Below are 26,231 nucleotides of genomic sequence, written 5' to 3' on the forward strand. Positions count from 1 at the left end.
CTGAGGCCGGATTTGAACTCAGGTCCTCCTGACTTCAGGGCCGGTGCTCTATCCACTGCACCATCTAGCTGCCCCAAGGTTCATAACTCTGAACAGAAGAACTAAGAACCATACTATCTACTTCAGTCACTTTAAATTTCATCTGAACTAGACCATCTATTTCAGAAGTCAATTCCTCTACATTTCTACCACTGTCTTATGAGAAGAAATGAAAACATAAAGAATACACTTTCATTAATTAGAAGACTATTTGTTAAATATCATATTACTCATATTTTAGTGGAGGTTTATGAATAATTCAGACGATGACCAGTATGGTCACTAGTAAGAGATCACTATTTGAAAATATGTTCATTTCAAGTATGTTATATGTAAGCACAATGATAGAATAGAGACAGAATTGTCTTCAGAGGTAAGGAAACCTAAATTCCACTCCTGACTCTTAAATATACTGGCTGTGAGACCATGAGAAAATCACTTAACTTCTGCAACTGACAAATGGTCAAAAGATATGAACAGATGCCCATCAACTGGAGAATGGCTGAACAAGTTGTGATATATAGTAATGGAATATTATTACACTATAAGAAATGACAAGCAGGATGATTTCAGAAAAACCTGGAAGGACTCACATGAACTGATGCAGAGTGAAGTGAGCAAAACCAGGAGAACATTGCACACAGCAACAGCAATACTGCATGATGAACAACTGTGAATAACTCAGATATTCTCAGCAATCCCAAAGGACTCATGATGAAAAATACTACCCATCTCCAGAGAAAGAACTGATGGAATCTGAATACAGATCACTTTCTTTCCTTCTTTTTATTTTTTTTTGGTTTGAGTTTTCTTCCACATAATAACTAATATAGAAATATGTTTTACATGACTGTACATGTATAACCTATATCAGATTGCTTACCATTTCAGGGAGGGACGAGGGAAGGGAAGGAGAGAGAGAAAATTTAAAACTCAAAATTTAAAAAAAAAATCCAAAATATTTTTACATGTAATTGGGAGAAAATGTCATTAAAAAAAGATATCAACAGGCATTTTTAGAGAAAGAAATCCAACGTATCAAATAATATGTAAAAATGCTCTAAATCACTAAGAATTAGGGAAATGCAAATTAAAACAACTCTGAGGTACCGCCTCACACCCATAAAATTGGCAAAGTTGACAAAAACATATGACAAATGCTGGAGGGAATGTGGGAAATCAGGTACATTAATGCACTGTTAGTGAAGCTTTGAATTGGTATAGTCATTCTAGAAAGCAATTTGAACCACACCCAAAAAGCTACTGACTTTTAGGTCTAAACACCAAAAAGATTAAAGGAAGAAGAATAGGAATATATATACAACAATATTTACACCTTTTTTTTTATGGGGACAAAGAATTAGAAACTGAAGGTGGTGCCCATCATTTGGGGAATGAATGAATAAGTTATAGTATGTGAATTTGGATACTATTATGCTGTAAGAAATGAAGAAGGGGATGGTTTTAGAAAAACCTGGGAAGATGTGTATGAACTGATGCAAGATGAAGGCAGCAGAATCAGTGGGAACAAGTTCTACGATAACAGCAATATTTTAAGGACAACCCTTTGAAAGACTTAGGATCTTTGATCAGTGTAAAGACCAACCACAGTTTCCAGAGGACTCACAATGAAACATGCTATTCACCTTTAGAGAGAGAAGTGATGGACTCAAGACTGTACTTTGAAGCATATTTTGCCCAGGAGTAGGGGAAGGAGATGATTATTATGGTTAATTTGTTTTGCTTGGCTATACACGTTTATACTGGGTTTTATTTCTCATGCTTTCGGGGGGGGGGCAGGGTTGTTAAGAGGAAATGGGAGAGAATTCTGATATGAAAATAAAACTGATTTTTTTAAAAATTCACTTAATCTCTCAGTGCTCTAGACAGCTAAAAGTCTATAAATTCCAGAGCAGGTGCTGACTTCCATTGGAAGAAGGAGTTTCCCTATCAATAGTTCCTAATATCAATGAAATTCTAGATCCAGTTCTCCCCCTCCTCCCTCCCTGTAAATGAAACACATATATATAGTATGGAAATTAAACATTATCTTAAGGTAAGGTGCAAATAAGAAAAGATTTACTGACTTTTCTCACCTTTTCCATAGAGTTGATAAGACTTTGCAAAAATGTTAATGACACTATGTGGACTTCCTTTTGCCAGTTCCTCCCATGATCCTTTGCTTTGTGTGCCACTTGTTTGTCCAAAAAGTGGTAAGAATTTCTCAGCATCTTTTTGAAACTCTTTGATAGGTTCATAGGTGTTTCTTTCCCCAGCACAGAATTCCTTTTCCTTGAAGATTTCTGTCATCATCTTCAGAGGGGAGTGCCCACCCTTACCCTCCTCTTCCTCAGAGAGGCTCCCCTCACTAAGAAGAGGCCCTTCACTAACTGAATCGGTGCTTGAATCATGAGATATTTTGGCTTTGTCTTGACCACAAACCTGGGTGTCAGAGGCAGGAGAATCAGTTTGCCTCTTATTTAACTGTGCTAGTAGTCCTTCTGGTTTATGAGGAGATCGCAATCCAAAGCTTGATACAGAACTGTGAGGCCTAATCATCTCAGGAAGTTTTTTAAACTCACTAAGGTTTCCCACTCCAGGAAGATTATCATCAAAGCCTGTGTGAGATACGCAGGTTCCAAGCATCTTTTGAATTCTGGAAGAAAAAATATCTTCATTATCCTCTCTCACAGGTGGACTCACAGGCTTAGTCCAGTGTCCATCCTCCTGGGCACCCTGCTGCACATCATAGTCAGTGTTCCATGTTGTTCCGTAGTTAATGTTGGCGCCAGCTAATTTCTTGGCTTCACTTTCAATTCTGCTGGACAAAGAAGCTGCTGTTGCTTTTAGGGCTTCAATTCGATCTAACTTACTTCTGTACTGTTTTGGACTAGGCTTTATCAAGGCATCTTGCTGTGTAGTTGTTGAGGTCGTGTACTGTTGTGGCGTCAAAGTCCACGGCCCTATGCCTACACCTTGGTTTCTCCTGGTTGACAATATAGACTCAAAGTCCTTCTGCAAAGTCCCTATATGCTCTAGGTCCAAAAGCTGAGAGAGTAAACACCCAGTTGCTTCAATAAGTGGCTGCTGGGGAGGATGAGTCCTTGGGCTCAACCTGTCTGGCTGAATCCATGCTGGTTCTACCAAATCACTTCTGGAAAAAAAAATACCAATGAGGTTAACTAATGTATATCTTTATAATTGAGGCAACATATTTAAAACTATGGATTATAGAATATCTAAATCATAAAATATAGGTAGATTAAAATTTTTAACTGAGTACATCTGAGATCCATAAATATCATGTGGAAAAATTTTAAGATTGCTACATATTAATATGAATATTATACTCAGATGCAAATTAAATTCAGTAAATATCTATTCCTAGAATGAAATATAAGTGCCTTGAGGGTAGGGACAATTTCTGTTTATATTTGTATCCCCAGTGCTTATCACATAGTAAGAATTTAATAAATGCTTACTGATTAATTGATATAGGGGATTAAAAAACGTTTTAAAACATGGTTCCTATCTGTAAGGAGGTTAAAATCAAGATAAGGAGAAATACTTAGATGTATTAAGCAAACTGGAGCACCTAGGTGGATGGAGTGCTGGCCCTGAGTTAGGAGGACCTGAGTTCAAATCCAGCCCCAGGCACTTACTAGCTGTGTAACCCTGGGCAAGTTACCTAACCCTGTTTGCCACAGTTTCCTCCTCTATAAAATGAGCTAGAGATGGAAATGGCAAACTACTCCAGTATCTTTGCCATGAAAATCCCAAAAATTGGGTCACAAAGAGTTGAACACAACTTACTAACTAAACACCATCACTAATCAAATAATAAACAAATAAATTGTTTAATTACGTAGTCCTAAATATAAAAACAAAGTGATATTAAATGGCTTTCAAGATGGCTCAATAAAAATATTATTCAGTGTCGATCTGGAATAAGCACCAAATCCTTATGAAATGCCAAACACTATTATCATGAGTGATACAGTGGCCCAGAGACTACAAATGCTAAAAACTGGGAATAATGGAAGTCTAGGCAAGAATTAGCTAAGGTAAAAGGGCCCTCAGGGCTACAGGCTTCAAAGAAACTGGAGACTACACATTCATTTTATTCTAAACTTTGTTTTGTAAAAGATGTAACTACATTCTAAGGACTGATGATAAGGTATCTGGGGACAGCGATGGAGGAGAAAAGGTATTTATAAAGCATTATGACTACTGCTAAGAGATAAAGGGCAGCAGGACATAATGGTAAATCCAAAAAGAACAGCATCTGCAAGAAGCCAACTTGTAACCAGTCATGTTAGCGACCATAGAGTTTGGGGGTTCTTAAATTTTTTTGCGTCATGGATCCCTTTGGCAGTCTAGTGAAGCCTACAGATCCATTCTCAGCATAATGGTTTCAAATGCATAAAATATCCAGGATTACAAAGGAAACTAATCACATTGAAATAAAATTATCAAAAAAATTTTTTTTAAGAACACAAGTTCACAAACCCCAAGTTATACCAAATAAGGGGAAGGATATCCAGGTCTGATGGTGATGATGATAGCTGACATGTTTCTAGCTCTTTAAGGTTTACAACGTGCTTTACATACCTGATACATACCAATCAGGCCTCTATACTAAGTCTGGCAGCAAGCTGGGGGAGGGATGGGTGGGGAGAGAACAGCCAAGAGGAGAAAGAGCAGGGAGAACAGACATCAGACCGCCAAAAGAGAGACAAATTTGTCCACATTGGAAATAGAGCAGGTAGAATCCTCCCTGCCTATCAGCAATGGGATTAGGTCCACACATGATCACTGCACTTAAGAGTCTGGGTGAGACAGAAAGACCCAGTCCCAAATATAACAAAAATGAAGTCCTTTACATATATTATCCCATTAGGTTCTCACAACCACCTTGTAATGTAGGTACCATTTCCCTCATTTTACAGTTGAGGAAACTGAGACTCAGAACATTAAAGCGAGATGCCAGAATCATACACAGCTAGTGTCAGAGGCACTATGTTAATTCAGGTCTTCCCAACTCTAAGCACTTTCTTCTCATTGATTACAGGATGGCATGGGGAAGTGTGAGGGGGAAAGGGAGGGGGCAATAGAAGGGAATAATCTGCATACAGCTAAAAAGAAAAATGTATACTAATATGGCTGAATATAATGTCATATCTTTGGATGCCAAGTTGGAATAAGTACGTTAAATGTGTTCGTGTTCGTATGGTTCACTACAGGATGTAGACAAAAGGGAGAAATGGAAAGGCCAAAACAGTAAAGGGTCTCAAAAGGAAAGAGTACTAGGCCTCTAGTTAGAAGAGGCCAGTTCAGTTCCTGAATCTGACACTCTCTGTATAAACTAAGGCAAGTCAGTCAGCCCCTTTAAGTTAGTTTCCTCACCTATCAGATAAGGATAATATCTACAATAACTCTTAGGATTGTTGTTAGGAAGGCAATTTGCAAACCTTGATTAAACATACAAATGAAGTTGTTGTTGTTGTTATTATTATTTTTTTATTAGTTCTGTCCAGTTCAAAACTTTTATCAATAACTATGATGAAGACATAGAAGAAATAGTTGTCAAAAAGATTCAAAAATATTTGGACGTGAATGAACTCTGGGTCAAAAGCAACAAAATAAAATTCAACAGGGATAATTATGAAGTCTCAAAACTCAGTACTGTCTTATTTTTACTTTTTAATGTACAATTAAAAGTGGATAAAGAAGACTGAGCATAGTAGTAGCTCGTACGAAAACAAACCTGGGGTGTTTTAACTGACCCCAAGCTTAAGCTGAGTCAATAATATGCCTTCAAAGAAAAAAGTTAACTCAATCTTAGATTGTATTAATATAAACATAAAATCCAAATCATAGGCAGGAAGTAAAGATGCACGGTAGTTTGTGCTCATCTGAAACAACTGAAGAACTATGTTCAGTTCTGAGTATTACATTTTCATTTTACGAAGCACACTGACATAAGAGAAAACATCCAAAGAAGAATATCTGTAATCATACAGTCTGAAAATCATGATATATGATCAATGACTCAAGAAATGAGGCAGTCAGTCTATAAAAAAGAATAGGAGACATGGTACACCTCTCTTCAAGTATGTGAAGGGCTTCCAAGCAGACATAAGGAGAGTCACTCTGTGTTGCCCACTGGCCAAACTAAGACCAAATGGTAGATGTTACAGAAGGGAAGATTTCAATAAATACAAAAATATTTTCTATCAACAATGGAAATATACTGAGCACAGGGGGCCTAGAGATAGGGACTAGACTTGTGGTTTCATTGGTACAGGGAACACCTATGTGAAAAAACTCCTTCTATCAATGCAGTTTGGCATCGTGTATGAAACTTGATATCTCAGAAAAGCTGCCTAGAGCATTGAGAGGTTGTGCCTATGCTAGAGTCACACAGTCATATGCACAAGAAGCAGAACTCAGGACTTTCTGGCTCCAAATCTCTCTCTCAAGCCACTGTACAACACTATATAATTTTACTATGTATAGAGATGCAAAATATACAAATGCTGTTGTTGAGACATTTTAGGTAGTCTGCATGTTACTAAATATTACCGTTGGTCAAGGAAAAGATTTCTCTCTCTGCTTAAGAAATTTCTAAAGATAACCTTTCTCTATGCTTGAAACCTTTTGATTTTTGAGTCCTCCAAACCCAGAGAATGAGCTCCAACAGCAGCTAATAACCTCCAGTTAGATATCATGGGCTTGTAACAGTCTCCCGTGTAGGAAAGCATAGAAATCCATACTCTAATGGAGAGAACCATAGCATTTAACGTAATTTATAGAGTACCTATTATAGCAAGTACTAGAAAACTATCCTTATTCCCATTTTAAAGATAAGGAAACAAGATCACAGAAATTAGATGACTTGCCTATGATCATGCAGCTAAGAAGGAGTTCAACTGGATTTCTGGACTCCCACTCTAGAACTTCTTCCACTACAGGGGGCCTTTTGAGTGACAGGATCATCGATTCAGAGTAGGAAGGGATCTTCAAGTTTACAAAACTGGGAGTCACAAGAATGTGCCACTGATGGTGGTAGAGGAATCTGAGAGAGTGCACCTGACTTCTAGAGCTGCTTTCAGATTTTAAATTAAGTTTCAGGTGCTGATTAGACATCAAAGACACAACAGGGTATAATAATTCTAAGGAAGATTAGAAAGTTTATATGAACTACAGTTAACCTCAACAGGAATATTAAAATGCTATCTGTATTAAACAACTACATAATGTTCCAAAATCATTAATAAAAATAAAAAAATAAAAATTAGGAAGACAGACACCTTAATAGTTGGTAGAATTATGAAAGGTGCAATCCTTCTGGGAAACAATTTGGAATTACAGGGCAAAAAGTTAGTAAAATGTTCTTATTCTTTGACTGAGGGATCCTACTACAAAGCATATGCCCCAAGGAAGGCAATAATAAAAAGCAAAGTTCCATACATAACAAAATATTCATATCAGCATTCTGTTGCAGCAAAACATCTGAAAAGAAAATGGTTATCCACTAACTGGGTAAGAGTTTAATAAATTATAGTCTTTCATTATATTGGGAAGCTAGGTACTACAAGACCAGAGTCAGGAAAATCTGAGTTCAAATCTAGCCTCACACACTTATTATCTGTGTGACCGTGGGCAAGTCGCTTCACCCTGTTTGCCTCAGTTTCCTCATCTGTAAAATGAGCTGGAAAAGGAAATGGCATACAACTCCGGTATCTTTGCCAAATGGGACATGACTGAAAACAACTAAACAACATATACCATTATAACAGAGTATTACTACACCACAAGAAATGACAAATATGAAAAACTCAGAGAAACATGAAAACATGAACTGATACAAAGAAGATATCAAGTAAATATAAAGAGTAAAGATACATTTTCACAATGAAGACAACATTAAAAGGCAGCCTTACTCAGATTAGGGCAATAACCAAACAGTCCCAAAGAACAAATTAAACACACTTCTCTCCTCTCAGTAGATGAGGTGATTGAGATGGGGTATGGAAGAGAGTTACACAATGGGTATTACACAATGGATACAAAATGGCATATACCTTATCAGACATAGCAGTTGTCAGCTGAGTTTCACTGATCTGTTTATCCGTGTTACGAGAAAGGGCTAATGGTGGGAACAGGGAATACTGGGAGATTAACATTATGTAAAAAACAAAAGGTGCAGTAAAGCTTTTTTTAAATGTTACATTAAACTTCCTATTTTACACATCTTACCTTACAAGTGGGCTGCAGAGGTTCCGAGAGAGACATGTCACTACTAGAAGATGCACTGGGGGGGCGTTCTTGCACTTTATTTTCTTTGTCAGATTCTCCAGATGGTTGGTACCCTGGTCTTACCTACAAGAAGGTCAAATTTATGTTAGCCTTATCAAAATGGGAAATTCTTTAAAAAGAAAAACAAAACTGGTGCCACTTCAGCTTTAGTCCATATGTGTGCATGTATTTAAAAGACCAATTAAATTTAGCTTTCCTTTAAGTGAGGGTTTAAATAAAAATAATAGCCATTAACAGCATTTTGCTCTCATTCAAGTATCATAAAATAAAACATTACAATGATCAAAGTTAAATGTTCATATTACCATAAGTCATGCTCTAGATAACAGCATAAAAAGCCACAAAACTACATTCATTATTAATACAGTCTAACTTTCTCCATCAAGACTTTGAGAGAAACCTGGCCAGAATATAATTAATAGCCTTGATAATGAATACAAAGATTAATATCCATCCCAAGAAAATTCAATTTTAGTTTTTATTTTCCATTACTTTTATTTATTCCCTAACTCTCCCTATCTTAGTTAATACATAAGGGGTCATTATCATTACCCAATATTTTCTGAATGACTGACACCTGGAATATTAGGAGCTATAGGTCATTTTATATCAAGCAGAAAATAACCCAAGTTTTTCTGAAACGTGATTTCCTCTCCCACTATATTTTTATCCTTAAAAGTATAAAACTACCTGTGGTTCTTGTAACATGTAGTTGATGAGATGGCTCTTCTAATAAGGCTTGTTCTAACAGTAATTTAGAATAAGTTTCCTGTAACCTCCTGGCTGCTGAAGGCTCAGAAGATGGCACATTTTTCACTTTACTAAACGCTTCCTTCTGTTTCCGGTAAAGTTCCTGCAATCGTTTGTTCTTTTGTTCAGTTGCCTCTTTTTGAGCCTTCTTCTCTTCATTCTGCCTCCTCTTTCTTTCCTCTTGTTGTCTTACAATGTACTGGCGTACTTCATCTGTATCATAGTGCCTTTTTTTAGAAATAACAGGAGGATCTTCATTAGCTGTCAACTTGTCTGGTTTTCTTTTAACAGGGCTATGACTCCTAGAAGTTTGGGCTGGTCCCACAGGCTTTTGATTCTGCCGATCCCCAGTTTCTTGCTTTATAGCCTGGGGTGCAGAATCTAGCTGAAGATCATCAAGAATTCCACGAATTTCAACTGGCAAAAAGTCCTTATTTAAAGTGTCTTCCTCTGGTTTACTATCTGGGAGAGAAGCAGGGAATTTCTTTAAGTTGTTCTCAAGCCGAACCCTACTTCGTGAACGTTCTGTGTTTCGTGGATGACGACGCTTATGTGACATATCCAATCTAGGATCAGATTCTGCTCTTCCAATTTGGCCAACTGCAAAATAAAGATTATTAGTACAGTAGTATACTATAAAATGTATTGCTAGTAATTTGCTGCACTAAAAATAAATTAGGCAATTTCTTTTCATCATCACAAGCACATAATCAAGTAACCAATGAAAAGTCATCTATAAGTCTTAATGGAAAGAGAAATGCTAGCTTCTTTGCAAAAAAAAGGAGAGAATAACTATTTAAAAATTAAATTTGGAAAATCTGCATTAAAAACATCTAAGCCCTGCAAACATAAACATGTACCTACATGCCAAAGCTAAACCATAAAGACACCAAATGAAGCCCTCTTTAAGTAAAAGTCTAAAATACTAACAAAGCCACATAAAAAGGCACTAAGTTTAGGGGATGAAATGCATATGATATGCCACAGAATTTCCAAAAGAGCCACATTTCTTTAAAAGTTTGTCATAATTTGATGTCTGGTACAAAAAATTGAAACGAACCTCCAACTACCCAATTTACCTATATAATTATGTTTATGTTTTAATAACACCTGTAGAAAACAAATGTTTCTATTTCTAAGGAATAGCTTAAATATAATTTTAAATTATGCTCTGTGAAGGAAGGACCTCACATAGCACTTTGCTTAAACTCTCATCGCACAGTATTTTGTATTTGCCATATCTTCCTTCTAGACTAAGTTTCACAACACAAGAGAATGTCTCTTATTTAACTATACTTTCACTCAGAACCTAGCACAGTGCTTTCTACATAGGAGATATTTAATAAATGCTTGTTTAATTGAACTGGATAATTTCTAACTGGGGTTAACTTTCAATCTACTTAGAACAGAACAGAGGGAGAATGGCTACAATTGCAATTTAGGCTCTTAGGATTTGTATCTGTCTACTTTCAGAATTGGTTGAAAATATTACACTGAAAAAAATTATGTATCCCATATGTATATTATTTTATACAGAGTGGCCCAAAAGTCTTAGTGATGTTTTAAGCTATTATGCTTAAAGTGGCACCAAGACTTCTAGGACACCCTGCACTCACTGTTCTACATAGACACCTATTTCATTTCTTCCAGAATCTTTTCCTGAAATTAAAATTAAATAATATTCCTATTCAGGAAGACTTTGTAGCTTAGAAACATAGTTAATATGTGAATATTTTAAAACATAAATAAAGCTGGAACATACACTCACTAAATGTAGAACACCCACTATTTTAAATTTCAGCCAAGACCCTGGCAACAACATAAAGTGCTTTCATGTTCATATATGACACGGGAATAAAAATAATAAAGATGATAGTGGTAAAGAAAATTGCAGAAGAAAGCACTACCCACATCATTTCTTTTGGACAAGACCACCCCTAGACGAGATCAAATTTAATTCTTTTTTGGGTATCTCCAAACTACTATAATGCCCTAGTCCTGAATACTCCCAAATGAGTGTTTCACCATAAAAAAGAGTGTGTGTATGTGAATTTCTAAAGCTAATTCAATTGCCCTTTCCCCTATTATAATAATCATAACACCTCACCAGATTTAGTAGTCTTGTCTTTTCCATTTCTATCGCTTGACTCTGTCCTTCGCTCTCTTTGTTCTATTCTGGGTGCTGGACCCAAAATCTTCTTTACTAACTTCTGTCCATCTCTCCAAGACGATGTACTTATCATACGGCTACCACCTACAACACAAAATTACACTGAATTTGAAGTACTTAACTCTGAAAAAATTAATCTATTAAGCCACATGGGTTTAGCAATTTGTCTTATATTTATCCACTGTCAACAAGAAGCTCAAATTTGATGACTTCCATCTGTATGTCAAATACCCAAATGATTTAAGGGTAATATGTTTAAATCTTGTTTCATCATCAATTAAACCAGTACCTTGAAAATAATGTCATGGGTATGATGGGAATTTTTTTTTGCATGAATATACATATTTGTAATGGGTCTTGTTTTTCTTGCCTCCTCATTGAGTGAAGGAGGGAGAGAAGAGGGAAAGAGAATTCAGAACTGAAAATAAAACTGAATTTAAAAAAAGAGAAAGTAATGCAAGAAATATTCTCTTTCAGTATAAAGCCTCCATAAATGCTGAAGTTTAGGCAGAAAATCCAACTAAGATCTAAATGTTAAATAGAGTAAGTACTGTGTCAAGATTTTTTTAAATGCTGCTCTCATAAGTAACAAATATTGCTTGTATTTATTAAGAAATTTCTAATACATAAGTTAAATAAAAAGAATTTCATGGAAGTGAAGCCTAAATAAAGACCAACATCTATTCTAAAAGTTAAAACAATCTGTGCTTTTTTTAGAATATGATCCAATTAAACATTTGTTGACTTTACACTTACGAACAAGACAGGGAATAATATTTTGTGACACTTCCTAACTTGAAACAGCTCATCAGGAACTTTAAAAAGAGACATACCACCAAAGACTCTTTTGCTTTTATGTTACTACACAAAGAATCTGGGAAGAAGCTCATCTTCAATTTTAGCTTAGTTACCAAATGTGACACGCAATTATTTGTAGTTCTTCACTTCTGGGAACAATTTGTTACTTGTGGGAAACAGAGACATTCACTTATAACCTGATGTTCTTTTGTTTTTTTGTTTTATTTTGGGGTTTTTTTTGTATTTGGAGAACTTTATTTGATAAAATGTTACAAAAGTCTATGTGGATTTGCTGGCTCTTGTCATTTTAGAAGTGTCTATTCTTCAATGGAGACATAGAGAAAGTTTTCATTTGGTTACTTCACAAAACAAAGTTTAAAATGGAATAAAACCACTGCCCATCAGTGCTGCTTTATCAAAGTCAACAATCATACAAGAAAATGTCACATTATCCTAGGTTTACCACAAAACACATAGCACAGTTTTATGCCCAAACAGAAGATTTGAAGTGACTCCAGAAAGATCTTTAAAAGTAAAATATTCTAGGGAAAACCAGCTTAAGTCATGATTAAGATATTTTGGGGAGTTACCTTCAGGATTTCCCTCATCTTTTAGTTAGAGTATATTTTAAAAATACAATGTACGATATTTTAACTTATTCCACACAAGCATCATGGCATTTAAAGAAGGTATCTCCATAGTGACATTATCCTATCTTAGCCATAGTATGTCACCTGAAATAAAACAAATAACTATGCAGACTAGGCTGACACTGAAAATATTCACATTTTGTGACATCATTTTGGAACCTCTCCTAGGCTGACAGTGAAAATATTCATACTTTGTGACATCATTTTGGAACCTCTTCTAAGAATGTCTAATTCTATTCGTCTTCAACAAAAGGTCAATGAATGAGTCATAACACTGAAGAACATTTGAAGAAAAGCTGTGCCCCTTCCTCCTCCCCAATATTGGAGATCAGTAGGTCTGTGTTGCTACCATAGAATAAGCCCCAGAGGCAGGCCCCAGAAGCCTTCATTTCCAATAGCTACCCAACAGAATAGGGGTCCAGCACATTTGTTAAACATAAAGTATCCCCAAACTTTAAAATGACAGTCTATTCCTTTCCAAGGCTTCTGCCTGGGTATTTATTGAATAAAAACTAAAGAAGTTTGTGGAAGAAATCTTCATTTGCTAATGGCAAATTAGGGGTGGCCAGAAAATAATACATTTAAAAATAAGTAAAAAACTAGCTCTTCAAAGGAAAGACTCTATTTTTACCCATGACCAATTCTAACAGAAAGTGACAACCTAATTGGTAGGTGAGAATTTCTGTTTATCACCTCAAGGATGTTTATGATTTCCAGATTCTGGTAATAAATTTGTAGAAAAATATAAAATTTTCTTCAAAGACAAAAAATATTTTTCTTTAGCAAATATCACTATTTTTAAAATTTCATTTTTAGATTCTAGGCCATAAAAAGGTTTGCTTTCTGGGAACTGTTACATACTTAATATTTCCATTGGAAGGAGACTTCTTCAAAAAACAAGCTGTATATAAACAGGCTGCTATGTCAGGGAGCTGAGGATTCAAAGAGCTTGGTTTGAATTAGTGTCTTGGATTATTAAGATTAAAATCATTTACTTCTGTTAACTCTTCATTCTCTTTCACATATAAATATTTCAGAATGTGATTCTTACCTCCTGAAAAATCTTTCTGAGTAGCATCTATTATAAGACCAAGTAAGAAATTTTCTTGTCAATATGATTTATTCCAGATACATTTTGAAGTGGATATGTTATCTTTCTCTTGAAGAATCCTCCAGAGTTTTGGAGACTCAAAGCAAAATTGCTTCCTTTATAGGTCTGCAGCTAGTATTTTTTTATTATGCTTTTGTAGAAATTAGTATAAGGTGCAAGTATCCTTTGTCATTTGTTGTATGAGTACTTTTTTTTTCTTTTGACTTTGTTTTATTGTGTTTTGATATCTCATGGAGTCATTAGCTTTCATTTTCCCAAATTTAATTTTTAAGGAGTTATTTTCTTGAGTAAGCTTTTTACTTCTTTTCCCATTTTGCCAATTCTGCTTTTTAAGTATTATTTTCTTTTTTAATTAATTTATTTTGATTTATCAACAATCACTTCCATATGCTTTTGAGCTTAAAATTTTTCTCTCCCTCCCTCCCCACCCTCTCCAAGATCAAGATCACAATCTGATATAGGCTATACATATACATTCCTATTAAACATATTTTCACATTAGTCATGTTGTAAGGAAGAATTAGAACCAATAGGAGGAACCACCAGAAAGAGGAAACAAAATTCAACAAAAGAAAAAAAAATGGCAAATAGTATGCCTTGATCTGCATTCAAACTCCATAGTTCTTTCTTTGGATATGGATAGCATTTTCCATCATGACGCCTTTTGAGATGCCTTAAATCCTTGTACTGCTGGGAAGGGTTATGTTTATCAATATTAGTTATCTTACAACATGGCTGTTATTGTCTACAACATTCTCCTGGTTCTGCTCACTTCACTCAGCATCAGACTATAAAAGTTTAAGGATTATTTTCATCAGTTAAATTTTGTACCTTTTTTTTTTGCATTTGGCCAATTACGGTTTTTGATCTTCTGTTTTTCAGTATTTCTGTGCCTCTTTTACCAGCTGTTAATTTTTCTTCAGATTTTTTTCCCTTTGTTTTAATTCAATTACCTAATTTTTCTTCTATCACTTTTATACTATTTTCAATGTCATTTTTTTAGCTGTTTTAGGAATTCTTTTTTTTAATATAAATTTATTTTCAGTTTTCAATATTTACTTCCACAAGATTTTGAGTTCCAAATTTTCACCCCATCTCACCCTCCCCACCCCAAGATGGCATGCATTCTGAATATCCCTTCCCCTAGTCTGTCCTCTCTTCTATCTCTTCCCCCTTCTCTTATCCCCCTTCCCCTTCTATTTTCCTGTAGGGCAGGACAGACTTCTGTACCCATTTCCTGTATTTCTTATTTCCCAGTAGCATGTGAAAACATTTTTTTAAACATTTTTAAAACTTTAGGTTTCAAATTTCTCTCTCCTCCTCCCCACCCACCCTCATTGAAAAGGCAAGCAACTCAATATAGGTTATACATGTGCAGTTATGCAAAACACTTCCATAGTAGACATGTTGTGAAAAACTAACTCTATTTCCCTTAATCCTATCCTGCCCTCCCATTTATTCTATTCTTTCTTTTGACCCTGTCCCTCCTCAGAAGTATTTGCTTCTGATTACCCCCTTTCCCAATCTGCCCTCCTCTCTATCATCCCCCTGCTCTCTTGCCCCTTCTCCCCCTATTTTCCTGTAGGGTAAGACAGATTTCCATACCCAATTGAATGTGTATGTTATTCCCTCCTTAAGCCAAATCCTATGAGAATAAGATTCACTCATTCCCTCTCACCTTCCCCCATTTCCCCTCCACTGTAAGAGCATTTCTTTTCTGTTTTTTTTTGTGAGATAATTTACCCCATTCTACCTCTCCCTTTCTTCTTCTCCAAGTATAATCCTCTCTCATCCCTTAATTTTATTCTCCAGATATGACCCCTTAATCTTCAACTCACCCTGTGCCCTCTTCTATCTATCTATCTATCTATCTATCTATCTATCTATCTATCTATCTATCTATCTTCTATATCTATCTATATCTATACATATATAATTTTTTTCCTCCAACTACCCTAATACTGACAAAGGTCTCATGAGTTATAAATATCATCTTTCCATGCAGGAATGTAAACAGTTCAACCTTAATAAGTCTCTTATGATTTCTCTTTCCTGTTTACCTCTTCATGTTCCACTTGAGTCTTGTATTTGAAAGTCAAATTTTCTATTCAGCTCTGGTCTTTTCATCAAGAATGCTTGAAAGTCCTCTATTTCACTGAATGACCATTTTTTCCCCTGAAGGATTATACTCAGTTTTGCTGGGTAGGTGATTCTTGGTTGTAATCCTATCTCCTTTGCCTTCCGAAATATTATATTCCATGCCCTGAGGTCCTCTAATGTAGAAGCTGCTAAATCTTGTGTTATCCTGATTGTGTTTCCACAGTACTTGAATTGTTTCTTTCTGGCAGCTTGTAATATTTTCTCCTTGACCTGGGAACTCTGGAATTTGGCTATAATATTCCTAGGAGTTTTCCTTTAGGGATCTCTTTCAGGAGGAGATTAGTGGATTCTTTCAATTTCTATTTTGCCCTCTGGTTCTAAAATATCAGGGCAGTTTTCCTTGATAATTTCTTGAAAGATGATGTCTAGGCTCTTTTTTTGATCATGGCTTTCAGATAGTCCAATAATTTTTAAATTCTCTCTCCTGGATCTATTTTCCAGGTCAGTTATTTTTCCAATGAGATATTTCACATTCTCTTCTATTTTTTCATTCTTTTGGATTTGTTTTACAGTGTCTTGATTTCTCATAAAGCCACTAGCTTCCAATCACTCTACCCTAACTTTGAAGGAAGTATTTTCTTCAATAATCTTTTGGACTTTCTTTTCCATTTGGCCAATTTTTCTTTTTAGGGCATTTTTTCTCCTCATTGGCTTTTTGGACCTCTTTTGCCATTTGGGTTATGCTATTTTTTAAGGTGTTATTTTCTTCAGTATTTTTTTGGGTCTCCTTTAGCAAGCTGTTGAGTTATTTTTCATGATTTTCTTGCATCACTCTCATTTCTCTTCCCAGTTTTTCCCTCTACTTCTCTTACTTGCTTCTCAAAATCCCTTCTGAGCTCTTCCAAGGCCTGGGACTGATTCATATTTTTCTTGGAGGCTTTGGATGTAGGAGCTCTGACTTTGTTGTCTTCTTCTGGTTGTATATTTTGACTCTTTTTGCACTGCTTGCTCATGATCCCAGCCAATTACCTGAGTTTTAAACACTTCGTTAAGGTAAGAGTCTGCTTCAAATGTGGAGAATGTACTGTCCCAAGCTTCGGGGGTTTATATAGCTGTTTTCAGAGATAATTCTAGGGGCCCATAAATTTTCAGTTCTTCAAAGATGGTATGATAAGGGGCAAGGAGTTTACTCCTTTCCTGGCCTGTGCTGTGGTCTATTAGTGACCACAAGCACTCTTTTCTGTACTGGAACTGTGAGGAAGGTTTCCTGTCCACAGCCACTACAAGCTCCACCGTGCCAGCACTCCTCCTCACCCCAGGACCCCCGCCCAGAATTGTGACCCAGATCTAAGCACGAGCAAAGCAAGAGATTCCTACCTCAGCACCACCAGAGAGATCCCTGCAATCCCCCTCTAATCAGCCACTCAATTTCCCCTCAGTCTGTGAGCTGGAAGCTCGGGAAGCAGCTGCCTACCCCAGGGCCGCATTCTCAGGGAACTGGAGCTGAGATCCCACCTTCTTCTCTCAGCACCGCAGAAACAGATTTTTCCCACTGACCTTCTAAATTGTCTTTGGCATTCGTCGATTGAGGAGTCTGGAAACCGTCACAGCTGCCCGCGATTCAGTCCTCTGAGGCCTGCGCACCCAGGCTGAGCTGCACTCTGCTCCCAGCCCAGAAATGATATACCTTTCTGATCAATCATCCAGGTTGTCTTAGGCTGGAAATTTGTTTCACTCTGTCTTTTTGTGGGTTCTGCTGCCTTAGAATTTGTTTAGAGACATTTTTATAGATATTTGGAGGGGTTTGGGGGAGAGCTCAAACAAGTTGCTGCTTTCACTCTGCCATCTTGGCTCTGCCCCATCATGAGTACTTCTTAAAACACAAGCTTAGAAACATTCTCTTGGCTGAGATTGGCCTTAAGAGGTGAAAATGCAACAGTTTCCATCATACTAGGTAAACAATCAGACTGTAAACAACCTCAAGAGGTTATATGTGACATCCATTTAAATCCACATGGATGTTGTAATGGCAGAAATGACAAAATCTGCCAAATGACTGGCTATGTGGAGTGAAGGAGAGTAGGGAGTCCAGGATGATGCCAAGACTGGAAGACTGGAAGAATGGTAATACCTTTAACAAATTTTTGTTGTTTTCTGTTTGTTTCAGTCATGTCCAACTCTTTGTGATTCCAGATTTTTTTTGACCTCAGGGTTTTCTTGGCAAAGATACTGAAGTGGTTTGCCATTTCCTTCTCCAGCTCATTTTACAAATGAGGAACTGAGGCAAATAGGTTTAAGTGACTTGCCCAGGGTCACACATCTAGCAAGTGTCTTGAGGCCAGATCTGAACTCAGGAACATGAGTCTTCCCGATTGCAAGCTCTGTGCTCCATCCACTGCACTACCTACCTGGCTCTCAAGAAGTTACCGGAAAAAAAAAAGTTTTATGGGGAAAGAGAAGTCAAATTTTAGACATGTTGAATTAGAGATGTCTCTGGAACATCCAGTTTGAAAAGTCCAACAGGCAAGTGATGACAGGGGATTCAAGATGAGGGGAGATAATGTGGCTAGTTACATAAAGCTGAGAGCCCTCTGCACAGAGATAACAGTTAAACCCATGAGATCTGATGAGGTTATCAAGACAGAGAATATAAAGAGAAAAAAAGACCTAGTATAGAACCTTATGGAATACTCACAGATGAGTGATATAATGAGGATATGTCAGCAGAAGTGGATGAGGAGAGGTCAGTTAGGTAGAAGAACCACCAAGAGACAGTGGTGTCACGAAAACTGAGATCAAGAAAGTATCCAGGATACAGTAGTCAGTATTGTTGAGAAAAGATCATTAGATTTGGCAATGAAGAGCTCACTGGTAAGTTTGGAAAAGAGTAGTTTCACTTGAAGTTGGAAGCCAGATTGCAAAGTGTTCACTGAGGAGTGAGAGGAGGAGGGGAAACAGCAACTGGCATCTGTATAGAGCATTAAAGTCTGCAATGGTTTGTATAGCCTCTCTTTCAAGCCTGACTGCAACTTTGTGAATTAGGTACAAGAGGTTTACTTAAATCCATTTTACAGAAGAGGACAATTCTCACAGAGACTAAATGACTTACCCAAAGACAGGATTCACACCTAGGTTCCTCTTGACTCCAAATGCAGCAATCTTTCCCACTACATCACACTGTCTCTGGCTAAGAGGCAACATCTATATAATGCTTTAAAAGCTAATTAATTATGTTTTCTTCAAAGAATCTCAGAAAAAGAATTCAAGAATTTCTAGACTTAACCCCAAATGCCTCACCAAAAAAAAAAGATTTTTGTAGAATATCATATAAATCAAATAACTCTAAGAAGCCATATGAGAGCTTGGGAGTTATATGTGACACTTAAGGGTGTCTTGTACTCTCTCTATACAATCAATACAACTTCAGACTACTCGGCAGCTAACGAATGTTAAGGGCAGGACACAAATCTAGGTGTCCCAGATGCCACTGAAGAGATAAAGGGAGAGGAAAGGGGAAGGAGGAAGGGAAGTGAAAGAAAGAAGGCCTCCAATGGGATACAAATACCTATGTGCAAATTCCCAACACTAACTCTGATACTTGACTACTTCCAAGGGGAATTTTACTATCAAAGAAACAGATCCCATGAGAACTATGGGGTAAATATAGGATTATTTGACATCTTTGCTTTACAGCCCTAGACAGCAAGGTGCAGGAGCTGGTATCCTGTCCAATTTTGGCAGAGGACTACAAATGTACACTTATAGATTTCATTAATATGAAAAATGTCCCCATGGTGGGAATATTTTCTGCTACTCTATTCAATCAAGTGCTATCTATGGGATTTCCCTAATACATTCCAAATCATAAAGTGTTTGTTGTTGTCCATATTTTTCCTTAAATCCCCAAAAAGATATTCAATGAACAAAATTATGCACAAGTGATAAATGCTACAAGTTTAAGAGAATAACATAGTGAACTGGTATCTGTTAACATGAGTTCAAATATATAAAATAATCATTTTCATTTTTTTCCCATAGCTTTTTAAAGTTTACTATATGTTTTTATTTTAAGACCTTGTTAAAACCAATCACATTGCTCCGAACATACAAAATGCACGAGAAGAAGTTATTATCCAAGTCAAGGTAAATGACTTACCCTTGATTTACCTAGAACAGTACTGATCAAAACTCATGATACTTTGTTTCATTCATTAATTCCCATGCTAACCTATTCCAAAAGCTGTGTTCTCAGTATAGATCTGATGAGAGAACATATACTAACCTGACTTGCAATCTGGGCTTGATGATTGTGTTACCTTTTGTATTTTTCTAACTGGTCTGACTGCTTTCTTCTCCTTACTTTTTTCAGTAAGCTTCTCTTTTACTGAGACATCTTCTGAAAGGCAAAAAATCACATACCATACACAAGACAACAATTGTTATCATACCAATGAAAATTTAAAAAAAAACCTAAAAAACTAAAAAGTAAATGCAAAGCATAGGAAGTAAAAGGCCAATTTTATGCTGTGGCTACTTATTACTTTGATTTTTATAAATATAATTTTTAAAATTCTCGGCTCCAATTTTTTTATGAAAAGGTTTATAAGTCGATGTTTTAGGTACTACAGAATGGATTCACATGTTGAATTTAAATTTGTTATTTCATTTTCCCAATAAGGCAAATGGGAGCATCACCTAATTTTTATAAGCTTCACAATGCTACAATAAGTTTTGTCAACTACAATTACAATTTATACCTCGATAGAATCTTAGTTTATTTTAAGAAAAAAGTATGCTCTACTTGAACTTAATTATTACTGAAATCCTGAGATCAAATTTCATGTGGTAATTTTCAGAGAAACAATTCTCATTCTCCTTATGAAGTACATCTTATCATTTTACCTATAAATTGACAGCTGAATTATTTTTAAACTCCAATCCAGTGAATGCATTTAACTACATATATACAAATACTAAACAGCTGGCCTCTCAAATGTAGATTTAAGTGATAGGTACTTTTGTAATACAGACAAAACTTCTAACAATTTGCTAAGAATCAGGAGTTTAATAAGATTTTAGACAAAAATACAACTTTAATGTGGATCAGGAGACCTAAATTATGTCAAACTTCCTATGTATTTTAAGGGTTAAAAAAAAAAGACTCATGGATTACTAGAGCTGAAAGTGACTTTAGAAATCAGCTGCTCTAAGCTGCTCATTTTACACAAAGAAAGAAGTCCTAAGAGGGCCCAACATCATATAGCTAAATACTGGCAGATTTCCAACTTAATTCTACATTTCCTCACTCTTAGTCTAATGTTCTTTCCACTACATAACCTTCCTTCCTAAATTGGTCTATAAACAGAGAAAATCCCAGAAGGTTGACCCAAATATATACTTTCTAATGGCGAACAATTTCAATGACAACATATTTAAGGCATTTGGTTTCAAAACAAGAGAAACAATACAGCAAAGTTAAATTTAATGTTTTGTTTTTGTTTCTTTAAGGTATAAGAAAGGAGTAAAGGACAAATCATCTTCATCCTTTGATGCAAGGGTGGGGAACCTTCTAAGTCCTTGGGTGTGGCCTTTTGATCAATTCCAAGTTTTATAGAACAAATCCTTTTATTAAGGATTTTTAGATTCAATCAAAAGGTCACACTTGAGGACCTAGAGGGCCAGATGTGGTCTCAAGGCTGCAGGTTCCCCATCCCTACTTTAGGGTTTTCTAGTGCTGGTCTGTGAACTCAAGTATTCCTTGGCATTCTCCAATATGATCTCTAATATAGTCTATAATACAAAAAGTTTGATACACAAATATACAAGCCAGCAGAATTAATTTAGTCTCTGATATATATGATATTCCTCAAATTTAAAATGGGGGCAGCTAGGTGACATAGTGGATAGAGCACCAGCCTTGAAGTCAGGAGGACCTGAGTTCAAATCCGTCTTCAGACATATAACACCAGCTGTGTGACTCTGGGCAAGTCACTTAACCACAACTGCTTCACCAAAAAAATTTTTTAAATGAAGCACAGAATGTTAGAAAAGCAATTCTCCAAACCATCGGTTTTTAAAATTTGGTAAACATTCTAGTATTATACAATGGAAAACAACCTTGGAAGGTCACTTAGTATTTTCCTATTGCTTCCAGGTATTCATATATATAAATCATCCAAGTCAGAATAATGTTTAACTTATCTGAAAAGAACTTCAGGAATAGGGCCTTCACAAATCCTTCTACCATTTATTCTAATTTTTAATCATCTTTATAAACAATTTTTTCCTTAATCTAGTTGAATTCTCCCAATACAACTGAGGTTCATAAACTAAAATTTAATCCTACAAAAGATTCAATGAGGGTCCACCAAGAGTGCCTTTAGTCTGAGGGGCAGCTAGGTGGCGCAGTGGATAGAGCACCAGCACTGAAGTCAGGAGGACCTCAGTTCAAATGTGCCATCAGACCAAACACTTGACCCTTACTAGCTGTGTGACCCTGGGCAAGTCACTTAACCCCAATTGCCTAAAAACAAACAAACAAACCAAAAAAACCCCAAAAACAATAAAATTCATTTAAAAAAAAAAGAGTGCCTTTAGTCTGACAAAAGTAAAAATTATGTTTTATGCAGAGCCCTCATATAGTTAATTTCAAAAAAGCATGAGGTATTAGCCTAAAAATCCTCTAAAATCCCTCATAAATTCTATAATCCATTATGGATTTATAATATATGATGAATCCATGAGAGAAAGCTTTATCAACAACTTTAAAAATCACTTTTATTATACTTACTTTGGTCCAGTCAAACAAAAAGATGGAAATAACTGCTACCTTTTTAAAACTGAGATAAAATAAAAAGCCAATGTTAACTCTCATCATTCTGAAGCCCAAGTTACCTGACCTTAGATATTAAGCTATCTTGACTTTTCAGGTTTCAAAATAAAGATAAGGCTAAAATGTTTTTGATAATTAAGTATTAAAAAAATAAGAAATTAAACAATCGCTTAATGAGGAAATTAATGGCCTCTACCTTCCTTGTAACCGTTAGCCCTCTCATGACAATACTGCTATGTCTTATCTTCTAAATGAATGAAAAAGCATTTATTATGTGCTCATTACTATGAGAAAGCACTACACCAAAAGTGAGATATAATTACAAAATGCAAGACAAGACTGATGTTGCTCTCAAGGAGCTCAAACTAAAATCACGTGAGGGAAATGATACAAAAACAAATTCAACTGATGGGCAGATGGAAAGGCCCAGAAGTCTTAAGAGTGCATCAGCTAGGGTAGATGGCAAGGTCCAAAAATCTTTAGACCACAACAGTAGGTCAATTGATAGCAATAGGATATAGTGCTAGGCCACAGGATAAGACCTAGTGGTTTGTCAGCTCACTAGAAGGAAAAGAGCTGGTAATTCCCATTTCCTATAAGGCCATGTGAGCTGCCAAGCAGCCCAGATGGGTTCTGGGACAGCTCAGGGTGTGGGATGAGAATGAAGGGAGAAAGGGTGTCCCCTTCCTATCACCACTGTCCTATGTACTTTCTCTAGTCTAATTCTCCCCTATAATGTATCTTCTTTCTCCTTCTCAATCTCAACAGAGCATTTTTTTCACCAGTAGCATGACAGATTATTGAGAAACTCAAGGATAGAAAAGATCTAGAAGAAATATACTTTACTCATTTCTTTCAGAAGACTAGTACAACTCAGCATTTTTAAATGGCTTGGTTTCTACCTTGCCAGTTTTAGTCCTGTAATAGATTAAAAAGAAGGTATTTATGGAGTCGGCAAAATACTGGACTTGGAATAAGGAAGATCTGGGCCAAACCCCACATTCCAATACTTACTAGCTATGTGACTACAAACATTTAACTTCTAAACCTCAGTTTCTTAATCTATAAAATAGGGAGAATATTGATAGTACTTACCTATACCTATCACACAGGGTTTAAGACAGATTCAAATGAGATAATATTCATAAAGAACTTTAGAAACCTAAGACACTTGAATAGATCTGTAGCTCCCTTAATTTAAATTCTTCCTTCAGTGATGCAGACAATATATTCATGCCTGCCAATCCTTAAGTAATTCTTAATTTTACCCATTCTTTGTAATTCTACATGAGCTATAAACCTAAAAGTTAACTACTATAAGTGATAAAGAGTGCTCTGTAGTTGAAACTCATGTTCTGTTATAGGTCTAATATTGAGTCAGAAATGGCAAGTGATACGAAGTGACAGAAAAAAATCTTTTCTACCATACTAGATTCCTTTTTGGTTTTGCTTCCATTTTAGATCTGATTATGGTAAAGACAGTAGGAGGAAATGCAGGAACGGGTCATATGGATCCAATCACGCATACAAAATCTTCAAATCATATTTTTTTAAAAATGTGCTTCTTACCACCAAAGTGTAATCCAAGATCTCTATATAACTCTCTACTCATATTATGAAACACTGCTTCAGGCCACACCTTTCCATCAGGAGTTCGAATTTTAGTTTCTGCAGGGTTGAAGCCTGTGATAAACCAACAAGATAGAACACACTTAAGATCTGTCAGAGTTACCTCAGAAGGCTGGGGTTTTTCCTAGGGAAAAAAATGGATCACATACTACACAATATGTTGTCACATACTGTGTCATAAAAATGATACAGCAAGAGAAAGCAGCATATGATAATCTTTAAACTGCATAATAAAAACAAAATATATTAAATTCAATCTATATATACAGTCTTGTGGATATGTAGATAAAAAAGTGACAGTCACTGCCTTAATAAAGAACTTCCATTCTTCTGGGGGATATAGCAGGTAAACATATAATTTAAATACATGGTAAGGTGTCATTCAAACATTTCAAAGAAGAAGTGCAGAAAAAGAGTTCTAGGAAAATTGAGGAGGGAGAGAACAGTTTAAGCTATGGAGGGGTTCTCTATGATTCCTATGATTAGAAAATATATGCAAAGAAAGTAATGTGAAAGGAAAATTATTCTTATACAAAGATTTTTATAGATATATAATAATATAATAGCAAAAAAAAGTAGAAGCTAAGTATACAGAATTGAGAAAAGGCTTAACTGAGTACATTATCTCCATAATGAACAATATGAAGATATGTAAAAATATGAAAAGATCTAGGCAAAATAATAAAAAGCAAAATCAAAACTGGAAACACTATATACAAATTTACAACTATGCAAAATATGTATCCACATATATATGAACATATAAATCATAAAGTTAGGAAGGAGCTACAGAATAAACTCTGAGTTGTCACTGATAAACTATAAAACTATAAAACTACTGTAAAATTCATTAAACAAGACAAAACTGAGGAAAAAATTTAAATAGGTCTTGGAGAAAGAAAATGTTTTGGCACAAGAGGGAAACGATCCTATTCCTCCTTCGTCTCTGCAAATTCTCAAAATGCTGTGTGCCCCCAATCTCAAATATAAAGTCTATCATGGTCACCATCTTTCTGTTTTGTCATTGTAAGATTGTAGCTTTGTGTCAAAAAGTGTAAGAAAAGGCCCTTTAAAACCTATTTCTTCAATCTTCCATATATATATATCATTAATCATCAAAAAATCCCTTGTACCTCAATTACTAGCCCTTAAGAGAATACTACAACTGATAATCATTCATCATGGCAATACAAAGATGTCTTATTTTAGAATTGATCAGCATTTCAGAGATTTCAATTTTGTGAGTTTATGAGTTAGTTTGCTCTTGGCCAATATTAAATACTAAAATATTGAACAGAATGTTTCCTTTGATTAGGAAGAACATAAGGGAATATGCAATAAAATTCAGAGATCCTGGATAATTCTGTCAATTTTATATTGAATTAATCACTAATTAATGAAACTACTCAAACCAAAACATGGACAAATTTTGACTTAAATAACTAAATCTGACATCTGATAAGACAGACTGAGAAATTCATTGCCATGCACAGCATAAAATAACGATGAACAACTGCGGATTTTGCAAAGGTTTGACGTAAGGTAGAATATGGGGGTGGGGGAAGAGGACAGTAATTTCCATCCAGCCATTGGCTAATTTCATGCAGTTCATGGACAAGCACCAAGAAATGAGATCTCTATTTGTATCTAAGGCTTAAAAAGTCAACACAGTTTTTAAGTCTTAAGCAGAAGAAAGTATGTCTCTTTTAACTCTCTGTGCCTATATCTAAATCCATTCCTCCATGTGTACATCCTAGTCTGTCTACATTCTCACTTTGTTTCTTATTCCCCCTTTCTTTTTCCTTCCCTCTTAACTCTCTCTTTTAAATA

General features: G+C 35.7%; 1 protein-coding gene across 1 annotated transcript in view; it reads right to left on the bottom strand.

The window, feature by feature from the left end:
- The window catches only part of CEP350 (centrosomal protein 350), a 157,463-nt gene that overhangs the window by 93,300 nt on the left and 37,932 nt on the right, over window positions 1–26,231 (bottom strand). Inside the window, 8 exon segments of the mRNA XM_078156464.1 lie at window positions 2,136–3,190; window positions 6,496–6,502; window positions 8,307–8,424; window positions 9,052–9,064; window positions 9,066–9,711; window positions 11,219–11,365; window positions 20,223–20,336; window positions 24,342–24,455. Of these exon segments, the coding sequence (XP_078012590.1) occupies window positions 2,136–3,190; window positions 6,496–6,502; window positions 8,307–8,424; window positions 9,052–9,064; window positions 9,066–9,711; window positions 11,219–11,365; window positions 20,223–20,336; window positions 24,342–24,455 (2,214 nt within the window).

Source organism: Phascolarctos cinereus, unplaced genomic scaffold, assembly GCF_003287225.1.
Source record: "Phascolarctos cinereus isolate Bilbo 61053 unplaced genomic scaffold, phaCin_HiC Scaffold_5;HRSCAF=322, whole genome shotgun sequence".
NCBI lineage: Eukaryota > Metazoa > Chordata > Mammalia > Diprotodontia > Phascolarctidae > Phascolarctos > Phascolarctos cinereus.